General features: G+C 47.2%; 1 protein-coding gene and 1 pseudogene across 1 annotated transcript; both read left to right on the forward strand.

The window, feature by feature from the left end:
• Positions 1-1002: 1002 nt before the first annotated feature.
• LOC102274124 (deleted in azoospermia-like) lies at positions 1003-2948 on the forward strand (annotated as a pseudogene).
• An 11489-nt stretch (positions 2949-14437) lies between these two features.
• Positions 14438-18991, forward strand: LOC102274414 (left-right determination factor 2). The gene is given in 6 exon segments (XM_070384490.1): positions 14438-14687; positions 15522-15691; positions 15693-15752; positions 15754-15770; positions 15964-16206; positions 17762-18991. Coding segments are annotated over 6 exon segments (1104 nt in total). The 3' UTR covers positions 18126-18991.
• Positions 18992-20318: the final 1327 nt, after the last annotated feature.

The following is a 20318-nucleotide window of genomic DNA, read 5'->3' on the forward strand; positions in this document are numbered from 1 at the left end:
TGTTTATGGTTTGGGAGGTAAACTGTCAGAAGAGCTGTTTGAGGACAGGGGAAGGATGCAGTGGGAGGCTATTACTTTTCATTCTAAATCTTTCTTTGCTATTTGATGCAGCACCGCAGATACATCTTTGAACACACACACACACACAAACACACATACACAAAAGGTTCTTCAGAAAACTCATCAGCTCCCACCAGGAACCCCTCAGAGCTCCAAGAGCAAGCAGCAGGCCAAATGCTCTAAGGACAGCTTAGAGCTGCATATAAGAGGAAGCAAAAAGTGTTTCCAGGAGGTGTGGGGGCTGCCTGGTGGCTGGAGTGTCACATCCCCTAATGAACATGCAGGAAGTGGGTGAAACACGCCAGAGTGGATGGCAAAAGCTCGTTTCCTTTCCATGATAGATGCAGTGCTGAGCTATTGACAAAATGCTGAAGTATGTGGGAAAAGGATCTGGCCCAACAGGACGGTGCTAATCCTAGGGATTTCCCAAATGACTCTATGCTCGTTGTTATGTATTTTGTTTACTCAGGCCACCTTTCCAATTACCTGTCAGAGGGACAAATCCTTCCTCCCAGCTTTATCAGGTGTGAGAGGTTAAGAACCAGGTAAAGAAGAGGGTAATGAGAATACCATAATAATGATTCTGATACCACATATCAATTAATGATAACAAATATCAATACCACTGCCCTCCATTAACACTTTTCCCCTGGATTGGGTAGAACTCTAGCTCCACAAGAATGAATTCAGTACTGACAGCCTAGAAAAATATGCTCTGATACAGACCTTCCAGAATTTTCCATCTAGAACAAGTTGATCCTAAAGAAAAAGTCAAGGGAGCTCGCCTGCACCCCTTGGCCTTGCCACTCTTCTCAGCTTCCTCTACCCATTCAAGCAGGGTAGGGGGCACAAGCAGGCCTAACAGCAGTGGCGAGTGAGGTGCCTGAAGCCAGCTTCTGCTCCTCCTCCAACCCCTCTGCGGGAACACTGGTTGTGGCCATCATGTCTGCTGCAAATCCTGAGAATCCAAACTCAACCATCTCCAGAGGCCAGCACCCATTCTTCATCAGCTATGACCCGCCAAGGCTATGTTTTACCAGACGGTAATGTATATTGTCACCCTACTTATTTAACTTATACGCAGAGTACATCACGAGAAACACTGGGCTTAAAGAAGCACAAGCTGGAATCAAGATTGCTGGGAGAAATATCAATAACCTCAGATATGCAGATGACACCACCCTTATGGCAGAAAGTGAAGAGGAACTGAAAAGCCTGTCGATGAAAGTGAAAGAGGAGAGTGAAAAAGTTGGCTTAAAGCTCAACATTCAGAAAACTAAGATCATGGCATCTGGTCCCATCACTTCATGGGAAATAGATGGGGAAACAGTGTCAGACTTTATTTTTTTGGACTCCGAAATCACTGCAGATGGTGATTGTAGCCATGAAATTAAAAGACGCTTACTCCTTGGAAGGAAAGTTATTACCAACCTAGACAGCATATTCAAAAGCAGAGACATTACTTTGCCAACAAAAGTCCGTCTAGTCAAGGCTATGGTTTTTCCAGTGGTCATGTATGGATGTGAGAGTTGGACTGTGAAGAAGGCTGAGCACCGAAGAATTGATGCTTTTGAACTGTGGTGTTGGAGAAGACTCTTGAGAGTCCCTTGGACTGCAAGGAGATCCAACCAGTACATTCTAAAGGAGATCAGTCCTGGGTGTTCATTGGAAGGACTGATCCTAAAGCTGAAACTCTAATACTTTGAGAAGAGTTGACTCATTGGAAAAGACTCTGATGCTGGGAGGGATTGGGGGCAGGAGAAGAAGGGGACGACAGAGGATGAGATCTATGGATAGCATCACCGACTCGATGGACATGAGTTTGAGTAAACTCCGGGAGTTGGTGATGGACAGGGTGGCCTGGCGTGCTGTGATTCATGGGGTCGCAAAGAGTTGGACACAACTGAGCGACTGAACTGAACTGAACTGAACCGAACTGAAAGTCATGCCAAATACCCTTTTTTTTGCTCGTGGAATTGATGTTAGGATGGACGAAACTGAAATTAGAGGTTCCTTTACTAGGTATTCGGGTTCCATCCCTGGGTTGGGAAGATCTCCTGGAGAAGGAAATGGCAACCCACTCCAGTATTCTTGCCTGGAGAATCCCATGGACAGAAGAGCCTCGCAGGCTACAGTCCATGGAGTCACAGAGTCGGACGTGGCTGAGTAATGAACACTTTTGCTTTACTAGGTATGTTTCAGTAAAAGAAGTGAAGATAATCACAGATTGAACTTGTGTGTCCAAAGGCTATGGATTGTTGCATTTTACAATGATGTGAATGGGCAGAAGACAGTAGAATCACAGATGAATTTCCCTGATAAAAAGCTGAAATTGAGCTCTGCACTCAGGAAACAAAATTTACGTGCTTATCACGTATAGCCTCATCCTCTGGTTTTTAATCTTCGTCCTCTACCACAGTTTCAGAGTTCTGGAGTAACTCAAACACTGAAACTTACAGGCAGCCTCTAACCACGATGAATCCTATAACTCAGTATGTTCAGGCTTATCCTCCATATCCAACTTCACTGGTCCAGAATATCACTGGATATCAGCTCCCTGTTTATAATTATCAGATGCTACCGCCGTGTCCTGCTGAGGAACAACGGAGTTATGTTATTTCTCTGGCTTATACAGCTATTAACTGCCACTCTGATGAAGTTGATCCAGGAGCTGAAGTTTTGCCAAGTGAATGCTCAGTTCATGAAGCTACATCATCCCCTGGAAATGGCCCACAAAAGAAAACTGTGAACGAAGCATACGGACAGTGGTATCTTGACTATTTAATCCAGAGAACAGACTGAAAAATTCCCTTGTTAATCAAGATGACTACTGCAAGGATAAAAGAGTTCATCGCTTTAGAAGTCAGCCATTGCTTAAGTTTGTTTGATCCTCTTTGCTAACTTTCTAGTCTCATAGGAAGTTACACGTTTTGAATAATAAGAGACTGAAAGTTTTCCCACTATTATAGAAATTTAATTCTGAATTTTGATAAATTGCACTCAGAGTTTCTATGCAAGTCATATTGGATTGCTTATTTTTATTTTACACTGAAATTGTTTTTCATTAGACATTTACTTAGAAAATCATTCTGTGTTGAATATAGTTAAAAGTGAAAAAACAATTGAGACTGAAAGGAATAACTTTTTATTTATCTGTATTTATCTATAACTTTTTATTTATCTATAACTTCTCATTTATCTGTAAGGACTTTTTAATTGACATTTTATGCATTTGAAAGCAAATGCTGATTTTCTGAAAAAAAACAAAAACAAAACCAAAAACTATTGTATTAGGAAACCTATTTTGAAAGGTCAGAATTTTTTTAACATAATCGCAATAGTATGTTTATCAGTTTTCAAAATCAGTAGCCAGACAAAAAATAAAAGATAGTTACAATTGCAAGCCATAATGGGAACATGATTAACCTAACAATATGAAATCATTACATACAGTTTTGGGGGGTCAAGCAGAGTGTTGTGGTAAGTGGAAGTGCATTTTTTTTTTTGACATTTTTGAAAGGTCAGAATTTTGATAGTTTAAAAACAAGCACTTCACTTCCCCAACAAGTATGTATGAACAGTACAATATCTATAATATTATCTTTTATGATTTGTTTAGAAATTTGCCACACAAGCAGAGATTTTAAAACGGCATTTTCAATCAGTGAACCTCAGTATAAAGTTGGCTTTATTGAAGTTTTCCTTATCTAAACCCAGTAAAACATATTCTAAACAGTCCAGTCAATGGGTTTTACATTTATTATGAGCATGTGTGCTCAGTCCCTCAGGAGACTCTTGGCGTATCTGACTCCTTGTGACCCCATGGACTGTTGCTCGCCAGGCTCCTCTGTTCCTGGAATTTTCCAGGCAAGAATCCTGGAGCAGGTTGCCATTTCCTACTCCAGGGGATCTTCCTGACCCAGCGATTGAACCCCAGTCTCTTGCATCTCCTGCATTAGCAGGCAGACTCTTTACCACTAGTGCCACCTGGGAAGCCCCCAAAATATTTTATCTTTTATCTAGAATCCACACATTGAGATATCCAATTGGAATGGTAATTAGGATAACTAAAATTCCAGGCCTAATTTTTTTAAAGAATCCAAAACAAACTGAATCATAAGCTTCTCAGTGAGTTACTATTCTCCTTTTTTTCCATTTACTTTTTTTTTCCTTGAAATACTAACCTCAATGGCTGTATTTTAAATTATGCAAAATATAAAAGTATTAAAGATATTTTTTAATTAAAAAAAGATTTTTTTAAAGAAGATATTAAAAAGGCCAAAACTTTTTATGTCACTTAAAAGTTAGAGTATCTGAAAGAAATTGCATATTACAAAAAACATTAAAATGTTAGTTGTTATAGAACAGATAGATTTTTATTTTTGTGTTTTTTTTTTTCCTATTGTATTTCCTTTTTAAAGTAAAATACGTCCAGGAGAGTCAAGGTTGTTTTTGCGGTTCTAAACCACAAAAGTTGTTTAGTAATATCCTCAAAATACACTAAAGTCAGTATTAACAATCTGTATTGTAATATCCTCAAAATACACTATTTTTTTGAGTAATACACTATTATTTTGAGTAATATCCTCAAAATACACTAAAGTCAGTATAACAATTAAGTTTAAGATTATTTTTTAAACAGATTTAAGAATCTGTTTTACTAGATTCCTCGTTAGACATTGCAAATCGTGACAAACAGCTAGAGATCCAGAGCCCCTTTGCTGTCCCCATGGTCTGGCTTTTCCAGTCTGTTACCACCATGTGTTCAGGAGGTTTGCTCCTAGAACAGGTGATGGAAAGAAGAGAAGTAGCACTGCAAGCATTCTGAGGGCTAAGCCTGGGAAAGGTAACAGTGGGGTAATAGTCTTTCTAAGGGTACCGCTTTTATCAGCATCATTTGACCTGCCATGGACAGGAGTTTAAAGTGGCTTCCTGGCTTTTGTTTCATTCGCCAGCCCCTTCACTAAAACATGGAAACTCCGTTTATGCCTATCCTAATGAAGCTTCCAGGGCTTCCCAGGTGGCACACTGGTAAAGAATCCACCTGCCAAGGCAGGAGACACAGGTTCGATCCCTGGGTTTGGAAGATCCCCTGGAGAAGGAAATGGCAAACTATTCCAGTATTCTTGCCTGAGAAATCCCATGGACAAAGGAGCCTGGCAGGCTATAGTCCACAGGGGTCGCAGAAAGAGTTGGGCACGACTAACGTAACTTCCATGGGCCACATCAGCAGTGCCCATTGTCTTACAATTTCTAATAATCTCCACTCTACCCTGAAGGGAGAAGTCTTTTAGCTTAAGGATCCCCAGAAGGGCTTTCTCATGGCTCAGAATTCGAAAGTGCCCTGAGATTTATTCATTCTACTAATAAAATTCTCTGTTCTTTTCTCTGTGTGTGTGCTATAAACTTCTTACCTGTATTATTCTGTGGTTAAATCTCCAGGTTACTATAAATGGTACCAAAATTCTAAAGAACCAATTTTAATTATCTCAATATGGCCTTAAGAAAAGTAAAGGAATAAACTTTTCATTTGTCTGTTATTTTGAGAAAAGTAAGGGAATAAACTTTTGACATATTTAAAAGAGTTAAGGTAGAAAGAAGAGCCAAAAATCCTCAACTTTTCAAAATGGAAAATTAATTTTAAACTTAAAATTGTGTTCCTATTACCTATGCTGATACTGTCTTAGTATGAATGAATAAATAGAAATAAACTATTTTTTCAAAAATGTTTTGACCCACTTTTCATGTCATATTATCTAAAAAAAAAAAAAAAAGAAGGTAGAGCTTTGGGTGGGTAGTATGTGACAAGATTCAGATCCTTGAAATTCAAAAGTATAAATATTCTTCAGTTTCTTAATCTGGCCAAGTAATTTATAAAAGCAAATTTTGGTACATTGGAAAAAAAGAAAGAAAGAAAAGGCCTAGGGAATCATGTGAGGTCAGGAAAGCCAGGACCGAACACTGATGACTCCTGGCTGTGTCTCCAGGGAGGTGGTCCAGGACATGCTGCCAGGTGAAAACAAGAGAACACATTCCCACGTTGATGATACCACACACCTGGGCTTGTGCAGGTCCAGACATTCCAAAAACTCATACAGGATTCAGCATTGTTTTGAGGGAAGCTGAGCAGAGGTTAGGTGTTAACACAGGAGATGCTTCTCATCATCTGTCCATCCGCCAAGTTTGTCAACTTTAAAGGTTTATGTGCTGAGGACTTCCCTTGTGGTTCGGTGGTCAAGACTCCATGCTCCCCATGCAGGGAGCCTGGGATTGATCCCTCGTCAGGGAACTAGAAACTGTATGTCACTACAAAGATCCTGAGTGCTGCAACTAAGACCCAGCATAGCCAAAAAAAAAAAAAGGTTGGATATGTTGGTTATTAGTTTATTGCAAAATTCAGACTTAAATTGAAGAAAGTAGGGAAAACCACTAGACCATTCAGGTATGACCTACATCAAATCCCTTATGATTATACAGTGGAAGTGAAAAATAGATTCAAGGGATTAGATCTGATAGAATGCCTGAAGAACTATGGACAGAGGTTTATTGTATAGGAGGCAGTGATCAAGACCATCCCCAAGAAAAAGAAATGCAAAAAGGCAAAATGGTTGTCTGAGGAGGCCTTACAAATAGCTGAGAAAAGAAGAGAAGGTAAAAGGCAAAGGAGAAAAGGAAAGATATAAGCATCTGAATGCAGAGTTCCAAAGAATAGCAAGGAGAGATAAGAAAGCCTTCCTCGGTGATCAATGCAAAGAAATAGAGGAAAACAATAGAATGGGAAAGACCAGAGATCTCTTCAAGAAAATTAGTGATACCAAGGAAACATTTCATGCCAAAATAAGCACAATAAAGGACAGAAATGTATGGACCTAACAGAAGCAGAAGATATTAAGAAGAGGTGGCAAGAACACACAGAAGAACTGTACAAAAAAGATCCTATACAAAAAAGATCTTCATGTTCGAGATAACCGTGATGGTGTGATCACTCACCTAGAGCCAGACATCCTGGAGTCCGACATCAAGTGGGCCTTAGGAAGTATGAACAAGCTAGTGGAGGTGATGGAATTCTAGCTGAGCTATTTCAAATCCTAAAAGATGATGCTGTGAAAGTGTTACACTCAATATGCCAGCAAATTTGGAAAACTCAGCAGTGGTCACAGGACTGGAAAAGGTCAGTTTTCATTCCAATCCCAAAGAAAGACAATGCCAAAGAATGTTCAAACTACTGCACAATTGCACTCATCTCACACGCTAGTAAAGTAATGCTCAAAATTCTCCAAGCTAGGCTTCAACAGTATGTGAACCAAAACTTTCTGATATTCAAGCTGTATTTAGAAAAGGCAGAGGAACCAGAGATCAAATTGCCAACATCCATTGGATCATAGAAAAAGTAAGAGAGTTCCAGAAAAACATCTGCTTCACTGACTACACCAAAGCCTTTGACTGTGAGGATCACAATAAACTGTGGAAAATTCTGAAAGAGATGGGAATACCAGACCACCTTACCTGCCACCTGAGAAATCTGTATGCAGGTCAAGAAGCAACAGTTAGAACTGGACATGGAACAACAGACTGGTTCCAAATTGGGAAAGGAGTACGTCAAGGCTGTATATTGTCACCCTGCTTATTTAATGTCTATGCAGAGTACATCATGCGAAATGCAGGGCTAGATGAAGCACAAGCTGGAATCAAGATTTCAGAGAGAAATATCAATAACCTCAGATATGCAGATGACACCACCCTTATGGCAGAAAGTGAAGAAGAACTAAAGAGCCTCTTGATGAAAGTGAAAGAGGAGAGTGAAAAAGCTGGTTTAAAACTCAACATTCACAAAACAAAGATTATGGCATCTGGTCCCATCACTTCATGGCAAATAGATGGGGAAACAATGGAAACAGGGACAGACTTTATTTTTTAGGGCTCCAAAATCACTGCAGATGGTGACTGCAGCCATGAAATTAAAAGATGCTTACTCCTTGGAAGGAAAGTTATGACCAACCTAGACAGCATATTCAAAAGCAGAGACATTGCTTTGCCAATAAAAGTCCATCTAGTCAAAGCTATGGTTTTCCAGTAGTCATGTATGGATGTGAGAGTTGGACTGTGAAGAAGGCTGAGCGCTGAAGAATTGATGCTTTTGAACTGTGGTGTTGGAGAAGACTCTTGAGAGTCCCTTGGACTGCAAGGAAATCCAACCAGTCAATCCTGAAGGAAGTCAGTCCTGAATATCCTTCGGAAAGACTGATGCTGAAGCTGAAGCTCCAATAATTTGGCTACCTGATGCAAAGAACTGACTCACTGCAAAAGACCCTGATGCTGGGAAAGATTGAAGGCAGTAAGAGAAGGGGAAAACAGGAGATGAGATGGTTGGATGGCATCACTGGCTCAGTGGACCTGAGTTTGAGCAAGCTCTGGGAGTTGGTGATGGACAGGGAAGCCTGGCGTGCTGCAGTCTATGGGGTCTCAAAGAGTCGGACACGACTGAGCGACTGAACTGAACTGAAATCAGTAGTGGCCTTAATCTGGACTAAGGTTTCTTGTATCTAGTTTCCATCCATTCACTCTTCCCTTTCCCCTGTCCTCTACCCCCTGCCTCTCTCTCTTTCTTTTAGCAAGTGCAGTTCAAGTACAAATTATCTTCCGGGCACATGTCAAGTGTGATTACAAGGTGGACCTGGGGGGTGTCCATCCCCTGCTGAGCTGGTGCTCTGTCAGGAGAGCTGTACCCCTGTCTCTTTCCAGAATGCCACAGGGACTGTCATCCCCCTGTTTTCACAAGGGACCAAGTGTATCCAGAGAATATAGTGGTGAGCTGGGCAAGGCGAGATGGGGGTGGTCAGAACATTAGGAAGGGTGTTTATAAAGGAAGTGAAACGTATGCTGAGGCTTGCAGATGAGAACATTTCAAAGATAAAAAAAACAGATGAAGAATGAGTCACTAGATGACCCTCCAGGGGGTGTTCTCTGAGAGGCCAGAATACTGAGTGGAGGGTGGCTGTGAGGGGCAGGATGCAGGGCTGGGAACCCTGAACCTCAGAGGAGAGGGACCTCCATCTGGGCTCCATGTGGCCACGGGAGTGACAAATTAGGGGTCATCTGGGCAGAGAGTCATGGTTCAGAAATAGTACCTTGGGCTACCGTGTCCTGTGTCATGGTTCTTGAATATGAAAATATTCAGAAGCTGTAAAGAAAGACACAAAAAGGGTTTTTTGCCTGAAGGAGAGAAAAATCCTTTCTCTTTGCCTTCTCTTACTCTCAAATTTTCAGGGCAAGCCCAGAAAAGACCTCAGGACTTTCTGGTCACTTTCTTCCCTCTCATCACAAGGAATCAAGCAGCTGAGGAATCGTCTGGAACAGGCTGGGTTATAGTTCTCCTTAATGGTAGGATGAGATATCTTCACAAGACTGCCACCCAGCCCCACCAGGCCAGAGAGAGCTGCTGCAGGAGCCATGGACCCTGGTCTGGGGAAGGCAGAGCCAGGCTGCCAGGCTGGTTTACCCTAGAGCAGCGGTCCCCAACCTTTTTGGCACCAGGAACCAGTTTCGTGGAAGATGATTTTTCCACAGACTCAGGGGCAGAGGGGGTGGCTGTGAGGGGAATGATTTTGGGATGATTCAACTGTATTACATTTATGGTGCATTTCATTTCCATTATTACTACGCTGTGATATATCATGACATGATTATACAAATTACCATAATGCAGAATCAGTGGGAGCCATGAGCTTGTTTTCCTGCAACTAGATGGTCCCATCTGGAGGCGATGGGAGGGCAGTGGGGAACAGCTATAAATACAGATGAAGCTTCACTCACTCACCCGCTGCTCACCTCCTCCTGTACAACCTGATTCCCAACAGGCCTCAAACAGGTACCCCATGGCCTGGGGGTTGGGGACCCCTGATCTAAAGGCCATCTGAGTGGGAGGAGACTATGTAAGTGTCCCCAGTTCTAATGCCTGTTCATGCCAACAAAACAGACAGGAGCGTGAAGTAATTGCATGCTTGTACAGCATTCACGCAATTGCACTTAGAACATTCACTACAGTATCTCTGGGGGAAAAACAAGAAGTCTTCAAAAACTTTTCATATCCTTAACAATACTGATTCATAAATGGTATGGACTCCTTCCACCTTGCCTTGGAGGACAGAGCTCTGATTTAGACAGCTTTGTAAGTAGTCTCCCCTCCCACAAGATCAGAAGAGGCTATTTTGCAATTTTTCCACTTTTCAAACCCAACCTGACCCTACAGACGGCTGACCAGACTCTCCCCCCAACCCTGATCCACAGTCAGAGGGAAGGCCTGGTTCCCAACTCTGCATGACAAAGGGCAGCTGCTCTTCCTCCAGGCAACTGATGGGTCCCTTGAAAAAAGTCTCCCAATCCACATTCACCACTAGCTAATTGCCCAATTATTTTATTTCCCCAGCAGAACTCTTCAGTCAGCCTGGAATCCACATTCAGCACCAGCAGCCTGTGTCCAGGAAGCCTCAGGAGTCTGGGGGACTTGCCCTCTGTCTGTCTGCCCCCGCTTCCTCCCCTGCCACCCCTGCCCCGCCCCTGAGTTGACTGAGTCCCCAGTTGGCCTGGGGCTGATGGATGCACCCTGCAGGCTTCAGGAGGTCAGGCAGGACTGTGCACTGGACATAGTTCAAAGGTTTGGAAATCAGGCTGGAAATCAGAAGACCTGACTTCATGCAGGCATTGATCATTAACTATGTGAGCTTGGAGATGCTGTCACCTCTCTGAACTTCGATTTTCTTAGCTCTAAAAACCACAGGGCAGGAGAATGGACCTGACAGTCCATTTCACCATTAAGTCCTCTGATTCTACAAAGTCACTTGGGCAGGTTGGGGATGGGGGCACCTTGCTGGACAAATCCCCTGAGGGTGACGCATGCTCGAGGGCTCTCTCCCCTTGAGGGAGATCTCCATGATTGGAAAGAATTCTTGATTTTTTAACTGTAGACCCCTGTCCAGGCACCAGTGGCCCCTAGGAGCTCCCTGAGCAACAAAACCCAGAAGCCCATCCATGCAGGCAACACTGGTCCTGGTCAGTTCCAATTCCCATCAAAGACTTGGCTCTAGAGTCAGCTCTGAGCTGGGAGGCCAGTCTAGGAGCACCAGTGAGACACCCGGGAAAGGCTGAGAACCCAGCAGAGGAAGGTCCTTCCACTTTACTTTTTTCTCTAGAAAATGAAGTTTCAATTAAACTGGTCAGTTACCCAGGTAGAGAAGCGGCTTCTGACCCCCCACCCCGACCCCGGGCGACTCCCAGAGGCCTTCAGCTCTGAAGCATCTCCTTGGCAGAAGAGAGCCTCGTGTGGGCACGTGTTGGTCAGGGAGCTGCAGCCCAGGGCTTGGCCAACCTCTGCCCTGAGACAGCAGGTCCTGCTGAAATAACATGGGGGCCCGCCAAGGCCTCATTTTGAGCTTCCAGCCCCACCGAGCTCCTGGACATCCAGATGCTGGAGGCCTGGCGAGGGGGCCTCGGCCTGCGAGGGCAGCCTGGGTGTTATATCCTTGGCACCACCTTGGCCAGTGATAAGCCCCAGCGCTTCCTCTCACCCAGCGGCGAGGGTGGACTACTGCATACTTACGGAATGCCTGCCCAAAACAACTTCCGGGGACTGAGGGCCACATGTCCTGAGTCTCCTGTAAATGTGACACTTCTTCACCTTTTGGCCTGACTTAAGGCCCAAATGTTTGCACCAAGTAAGTCCTTTCCCTGCTAATCACTTGTAAAGAAAGGCAACAGTTCTCCTTTTGAAGAAGGCTACACTTGTCACAGGGAGAGCAGGAGGGCCCCCTCAGGCCGGACCCAGAAGTGGCACCTTATATTTCAAGGGGTGTCGGAACAACGTGATGTATGAACTCCGAGATGGGATGTGAATTCTGCCCTGAGGATTACTCAAATTCTGAGGAAACAGAGGTGCAAGAGGAGGAAAGGGGAGCAGAGAATCAGCAGAGGTCATGATTGTGTTGCCCCCTGAGAGGCTCCCAGCTCTCCCCCATCTGCCTTCTCTCCCCTCCCCAGTTCAGTCTCAGAATTTCTGTATTTCCTCTTATCCTGTCCTGTGTATTTGACAGAATTTCTGTTTCCTCCCTTCAAAAAACCCGAGCTCTGGCACTTACTAGCTGTATGACCTTGGACATGTCAGGTGACAGTTTTATGCCTCAGTTTCTTCATCTGTAAAATGGGAACAATAATGGCAAGTTGTGAGGATAGAGTTAATGCATGCAAAGCACTCAGAACAGTGTGCAGCTCATAGGCAGTATTAGCCAATATGATTATTATCAGCATTATTATTGTTCCTCCCTTTCTTCAAATTATAAGTCCCCCCCACCTTATGCACATGTGCAAATATATACATATGTTTGAATATATGTACACGCATATGCATATGGTGGCAATTTGTGCTCTCTTCCGGCAGAAATTCCTCCCTTAAGCACCAGAAGTTTTTCTCTTCCTCTGCCTGGGACGTGTGAGTAGCACAGCGGCAGGGGGATGGAACAAGAGACCCACCAGTAACACAATTACCCACAGAGGAGGCCAGAGTGCCTGTGCTGGGAAGGAGCTGAGGGGTGCTCCCTGCCCACTGGGCCCTTGGCCCCAACCACAGTCTTCATCCTCTTCCACCATCATGGCTCATCCACCACGTGACAGAACATGAGGAAGTGAGGCTGTCATGTTTCAAGTAGGGCTTCCTCCTGCACGTCCTCAAATGCCTCGTGCCAGGAGGGACCTCGGGGACAGAGGCCTGCATTGACCTCCTCGCCCTCCACCTGCTGAGCGCAGGCAGGTTCCTTCATGCGTGTGTTCTGGCTTCATATCTGGAAGACTGGTGGATGCTGGTACCTGCCTCCTAGGGCTGTTGTGAATACATATTCAGAGCCCAGAATAGTGCCTGGCACAGAGTGATGCTCAGGAAATGACTCCTCTCCTTGTCATCTTCATTTTTAGAAAGCCGCACCCTGAGACCTTAACAGCAGACCAGTGAGAACAAGAGCAAACCCGCGAGGGTGCTCACCACGCCAGGCCTGCCCTGAATGTCTTAGGTGTGTAATTCATTTAATCTTCATATTAGCCTTGGGCTTCCCTGGAGATTCTGCCTGGAATGCAAGATACCCAGGTTCAAGCCCTAGATCGGGAAGATCCTGTGGAGAAGGGAATGGCAACCCACTACAGTATTCTTGCTTAGAGAAGTCCATGGACAGAAGAGCCTGGTGGGTTACAGTCCATGAGGTCGTAAAGAGTTGGACGACTGAGTGGCTAACACTTTCACACTAGCCTTAGGAAGTAGACCTGTCATCACCTCCTTCAGAGGAGAAACCGAGGCACTGAGAAGTTAGGGAGCTTTCAGGTCAAACAGCCAGCGAGCAGCAGGCCCACCATTAAGCCCTACCAGTCTCAATTGTGTGTTTGAGGCAGCACCGGGGCTTCTCTCCCCACGTGCTCACACCTGTGACTTTGGACAGGATGTGACTCCGTGCAGCTCTGACCTCTGCTTTCCAGATTCCTCTCCTGTATTCTGAATCTGGGCATGACTTGGGCTCAAACTGAGCGCTGACGCCATGTACCCAAGGTAGGGTCACTGCTCAGAGGGCTCCCCAGAACCATGCTGTGCATGTGGGGTGGGGGGAAACGTCTCTGCAGTCCTGTGGTTGCAGAGACACTTGGAGAAATTACTTCTCTTGGAACCAGCAGAGCTGAGCTGCCAGCTGTCCTGTCCTTATGGCGTCTAGTTTCTTTCTGCCACGGGGGAGGACAGAGTCCCCTGAGGGACTGTGAAAGGAGTGGGAGAGGGCTTGCATGCACTGAAGAAAGGAGGGCGGTGACTCGAGGGGCTTCTGTGAAAGTGCCTTAACAGGGCCTGGCGTAGAAGAGGCAGCAATGCAGAACACTTTCCCTCCTTCCTTCCTGTCAGTGAGCAAACCTAGACCCAGACTGGCCTTCAGGAATGAGATTTAAATAGCTGGCTAATGGGACACTCACTGTCACAGGGTAGGCTCACTTTTTCATAGACTAAGGACTAGGGTAGGATCAGGGAAATTCAACAGGCACTAAAATTATTATTGAGCTGCCAGAGACCAGTGGTCAGAGGCCCCAGGTCTGTGTGGCATCCAGACAGCCCTTTGTGCCCTTCTAGACAGCCCCCTCCTCAGGCTCAGGGACCTGTCTGGATGCTGAGCTCCCAGGAGGTCTGAAGGGTGTGACCTCCCTTCCTCCCAGCCTCTCCCCCCTCCCACCACCCTGGCCCAGCCCAGGGCTGCTATAAAGCTGGCCCAGCCTGGCTCTCAGCACACCCCGCTGCTGGGACCCTCCTGGAGCCTCCTCTGGGGACACGTCCACTCTGCCCCTCCTTCTCCCCAGCAGCGCCATGCAGCCCCTGTGGCTCTGCTGGGCCTTCTGGGCACTGCCCCTGGCTGGCCCCGGGGTGGCCCTGATGGAGGAGTGGATCCTGGACAGCCTGCTGCAGCAGCTGCACCTCAGCAAGGTCCCCATCGTGGACAAGGCCACCGTGGAGGGGCTGGTCATCCCCGCCCACGTGAGGACCCAGTACGTGGCCCTGCTGCAGCGTGGCCATGGGGCGCGCTCCCGGGGGAAGAGGTTCAGCCAGAACTTCCGAGGTGAGGCCTGCCCTCCTGCTGCAGCCTGGTCCTTGTGGTGGTGAGGACTGGGGAGCTGTCTGGGGTGCAGGGTCCACAGGGTGGTGAGGGGGGACCATGGCCTGTGAGAACTGCGGGCCTGGGCCCCTGGTCTCCATCTGCGCTGAGGACCCCGCCCCTCAGGGCCAGGAGGAGCTGGGCCAGGCTGGACCGGCTGACAAAGCCAAGGCATCAGAGAAGATGAGGATGGAGAAGAGAAAGCAGAGCCAATGGGAGAGGGTGGGTGTGGCAAGAACCCTGGCTGGGAAGCCTCTGGGAGCTGTGGTCCAGTCAGGGCTTCTCAGGTTCCCTTTTCACTCTGATACTAGTAGCCTGACCTTGAGCAAACGGCTTTACAATCACAGTTTTCTTTTCTGTTTGCTCCTCTGGAACATTGATGTGACTATCTGCCCCATCTCACAGCAATATGAATATTAAAGTGGAGGGAAATATTATTGTGGAGGGAAAGGTGTAGGAACAACACTAAAGTGACGGGGAGCTATTCAGCTGTCAGGGAAGCTGGCATCCTGCGTCCTACTCAGCCTCTTACCTCCCTCGGCCTGGACTCACTTCTTCAGTGCCCAGAGCTACACCCAAGGCCAGGTGCCCCCAGGTGAGGAGTCTGGTCTTCAGCATCTCAGCTGAGGCAGCCGAGGTTGTTAAAAACAAGATGGATTTTCAGGTAATTGGCCTTGGCCCAAGGGGATAGAACAGGGGGCTGGTCTTTCCCAGCCTGGCCACCACCTCAGTGGCCCCGCACCCTCAGACCTCGCCTAGTGCTCAGAGGGGCCCCGCTGACCCCACTCCTGTCCCCAGAGGTGGTCGGCAGGTTCCTGGAGTCCGAGGCGTCCTCATACTTGCTGGTGTTCGACATGGAGCAGCGGCTGCCGCCCCGCAGCGAGCTGGTGCAGGCCGTGCTGCGCCTCTTCCAGGAGCCGGTCCCCAGGGCCGCGCTCCGCAGACACGAGCGCCTCTTCCCGCGCAGCGACGCGCGCGCCGGTCACCGTCCAGTGGCTGCACGTCCGCGACGACGGCTCCAACCGCACACGCCCTCATCGACTCCAGGTGCGGAGGTCGCGGCTGCGGTGTGGGGCTGGGGGAGGAAGGAGGGCTGGGCCCGGGCGGGAGGAGGGGCGGCTCGGTCCCGGCGGGGACCCCGGGAGCAGGTGGGAGAGGTGCCGCCCCCGGGGCCACCCCGGGCAGTCCCAGTCCCCACGCCTGAGCGCGGGCCTGTGTCTCCCTCCGTGCGGTGTCGCAGGCTGGTGACCATCCACGAGAGCGGCTGGAAGGCCCTGGACGTTACCGAGGCGGTGAACTTCTGGCAGCAGCTGCGCAGCCCCCGGCAGCCGCTGCTCCTGCAGGTGCTGGTGCAGCGGGAGCACCTGGGCCCGCTGGCCTCCAGCGCCCACAGGCTGGTCCGCTTCGCCCCCCAGGGGCCGTCGAGCGGCCGGCAGGGGGAGCCCCAGCTGGAGCTGCACACCCTGGACCTCAGGGACTACGGGTAGGCCCGGGGGCAGGCTGCGGGTGGACTGGGTGGTCCAGGCCCCTCGGTGGGCGAGACCAGCTGGGGAGCAGAGGCTGATAACCCCAGGATGCAACTGATTCCTCACCCTATGTCAGAGTTTCTAATGGCAGACATTTTTATTATTTAAACATTTTGTTGAAATACCTTCATATATTTTCAATGGGTTTTATGTTATCATTGTTACATATTCATTATTGTAATCATCTATATTCACTCTACCCTTTTCTCTAATTAATTCTTTGAAAGATTAAAAGCCATTAGTGGTTACTAAGGGCTTCCCTGGTGGCTCAGATGGTAAAGAATCTACCTGCAATGCGGAAGGCCTGGGTTCGATCCCTGGGTTGGGAGAATCCTCTGGAGGAGGGGATGGCAACCCACTCCAGTATTCTTGCCTGGAGAATCTCCAAGAACAGAGGATCCTGGCAGGCTACAGTCCATGGGGTCACAAAGAGTCAGACATGACTGAGTGACTAAGCATAGCACAAGGTTGAAAATCTTTCCTGAATTCTTTCCTCATGGGACAAATTAGCTATTTGGAGTAGATGAGGCTTTGGAGTGGACCTTGCTGGGTAGTAGAGAGGTTAATAACAGGCCTTTGCAATCATACAGCCTAGGTTCATTTAACTCTGCTTTCTACTGGCCGCAGAGCTTCTGGCATGTCAGTTAACATCTTTGGTCTCTGTGTCCTCAGGTATAATAGGGATGATGCTGAAAGTACCTAGTTCAGTGCCTGACATAATAGGAGACCATTAAAAAACAGTAACCGATTTATGACTTATGTTTCAGATATGTTTATTCATTCCACACTTATCACAAATATTGTTTTTACATTTTAATTAATTAATTAATTTTTGGCTGTGCTGGGTCTTCATTGCTGTGCGAGCTTTCTCTAATTGCAGTGAGTGGTGGCTACTCTCTGGTTGTAGTGTGTGGGCTTCTCGTTGTGGTGGCTTCTCTCATTACAGAGCACAGGCTCTAGGCACGCAGCATTCTGTAGTTGTGGCACATGGGTTTAGTTGCTCCCAGGCATGTGGAGAAGGCAATGGCACCCCACTCCAGTACTCTTGCCTGGAAAATCCCATGGACGGAGGAGCCTGGTAGGCTGCAGTGCATGGGGTCGCTAAGAGTTGGGCACGACTGAGCGACTTCACTTTCACTTTTCACTTTCCTGCCTTGGAGAAGGAAATGGCAACCAACTCCTGTGTTCTTGCCTGGAGAATCCCAGGGACAGGGGAGCCTGCTGGGCTGCCGTCTATAGGGTCGCAGAGAGTCAGACACGACTGAAGCGGCTTAGCAGCAGCAGCAGCAGGCATATGGAATCTTCCCAGACCAGGGATCGAACCCACGTCCCCTGCATTGGCAGGGGGATTCTTAACCACTGAACCACAAGGGAAGTCCTCCAGATCTTTTGTATTGAGAGATGGATCATAATTCTACCTGCACATGCCCCACTAGGCCCTGCCCTTGGCTCCCTGACGCCTGCTCTCCCAGCTGACCTCTGACTCTGCTTCTCTTTGTCACGCACCCCCAGAGCTCAAGGAAACTGTGATCCTAAGGCACCAGTGACCAAGGGCACCCGCTGCTGCCGCCAGGAGATGTACATTGACCTGCAGGGGATGAAGTGGGCTGAGAACTGGGTCCTGGAGCCCCCAGGCTTCCTGGCCTATGAGTGTGTGGGCACCTGCCAGCAGCCCCCAGAGTCCCTGACCTTCAAGTGGCCTTTTCTGGGGCCTCGACAGTGCATCGCCTCAGAGACGACCTCGCTGCCCATGATTGTCAGCATCCAGGAGGGAGGCCGACTCCAGCCCCATGTGGTCAGCCTGCCCAACATGAGGGTGCAGACGTGCAGCTGTGCTTCAGATGGGGCGCTTGTGCCAAGGAAGCTGGAGCCGTAGGTGTGGAGTGTAGCATGAAGGCCTCTGACTAGGCACGTGCACAAAGCAGGTCTTAACACAGGTCTTAATTTTCTACTTAGCAAGTTAGCCCTGCATCAACCGAGTGCACCTCTTGTAACTTTCTTGTGTGTTCTTCCGTGTCTTGCCCTCCTGTCCATCACTCGCCCTGAGCACTTACATGAGTAACTAATGCAACCCGGGTGGCAGCGCTGTAGAAGGAAACTTCAGCCAACTTGTTAAAGGATACAGCTGAGCATGGACAGACTGTCAGCTCCGAGTTTCTGTTCTCTAGCAAATTCTCAGCTGAGTATGGGACAACACACCCTATAATGAGAACTGGGAAAATCGACTGGCTTACTCTATCACATGATGAATTAAAACAAAACAAAACAAAAAATCCCTCTGTTCCCCCTAGGCAAGGAGAAAATCCAAAAAGAATCCCCACTTACCAAAATATTGGCCTATTCTGGGCTTCTGTAAATATACTTGGGTCCCCATTCCCCTGAGAGAGTGCTAGAAGGGAGGGTGAAGGGCTTTAGCCTAGGGGCAGTGGCAGGGAATTGGGACCCCTGATTTCTGGATCTGATAGGGCCATAAACTGTGCCCTTTGGGCCACCATTTCCTTTTAAAAAGAAGGATTTGGGATTTGGCTCTGGGACTTCATCGCCCTGGGGATCGGACAACCCTACTCTCACCCACTCCTCTGCTCCTCTGGAGACAGAGCATTGCTGTGCTAAACTATTTAGGTTATTTCCTCCACTGTTTTAGAGAACTTATCACCAGAACTCACATGTATTTACATGGTTTTCTGAAACTTAGCAAAAAGAAAATAATTGCATGTAGATAATCTGCTGAAATAAAATAGAAGTGATGTTTCACTTTGTGTCTGTGTATTTAATTTCTTTAAAAATTTTTTTTTATTTTTTTGACTGCATCAGGTCTTGGTTGCAGCATGCAGGATCTTTCATTGTGACACGTGGGCTCCAGAGTGCACAGCTCAGTAGTTGCTGTACAAGGGTCTACTTGCCTCAAAGCATGTGGGATCTTAGTTCCCCAACCAGGGATCAAACCTGCATCCCCTGCATTGGAAGGCCGCTTTTTAACAACTGGACCACCGGGGAAGTCCCTGTATTTATTTTCTAGTGTTCTTTACATAGGAGAGAGGGAGCAATAATGGGGAATGAGAGCAACATAATGATCTGAAGAAGGGGGGTGACCAAGGACCCCCAACTTCTAGGGGATGGTTCTGGGGACAGGACAGGCAAGTGAGCATTTACTGAGCGTTCAATCTGAACCTGGCAGCCATGCTAGGCAACATCTTATACTTTATGTCACTAAATTCTTGCAACTATTTCTTGAGGTAGGTATTATTATTCCCATTTTTTCTGATGAAGAAATCAAGACTGAGGCAATGCAAATCTATGGAGCAGAGATTCAACATGCCCCAGTAAGCATGCTCTGCTGATGACACAGGAATTAATTAACATGCACATCTGGCAATTCTACCATGCTTACTTTCTCTGCTCAGTGGGGTTTCCTTAGGTCTGACTTACTGAAGTCATGGCTTTTCTATGTTGATGTACAAAGCTAATTAATAGCATCTGAATAGCAGAGGGAAAAAAACAGCCAGGATTTGAGGACATGGCAAGCCTATTGTTGGAGGTAGGGAGAGAAGATTTGTCTCTGACTTGTAAGTGGCTATATTACCTTCCTAAGACAACAGAATGAAGAACTGCCACTTGGCCTGTTGTGAGTACCAGGTCATACACTCGCTGTCTCTACAAGAAGCATATCAAAACCATCCAAAGAATTCTCCCAGTTACCCAGTGATGTATCTGCGACTCCAAAAGGACTGCGGACTCTCAGACAGTCACATGCAATCAGTAGCAAGGATGGGCCTGCTCACATCATTCCACATGAGCTAAAAAACATCGAGGAGATTGGTTCCATTTCAACACGTTAGGATGTGCTCATCAGCACAGGGAGACAGACAGAATATTCTTTCCAAATATGTCCATGCCTCCCAATCCTTAGAACCCGTGACTATGTCCTTTTACATGGCACAGGGCCATGGCAAATGTAATTAAGGCTACAGATCTTAAAATAGGGAGATTATCTTGGATTATTCAGAATGAAAGCAGAGAGCTCTCCAGCTGGAGGCAGAACGGGAGGTCAAGAGATTCAAAGCTTCAG

The sequence above is a fragment of the Bos mutus genome, chromosome 16 (assembly GCF_027580195.1).
Source record: "Bos mutus isolate GX-2022 chromosome 16, NWIPB_WYAK_1.1, whole genome shotgun sequence".
Classification (NCBI taxonomy): domain Eukaryota; kingdom Metazoa; phylum Chordata; class Mammalia; order Artiodactyla; family Bovidae; genus Bos; species Bos mutus.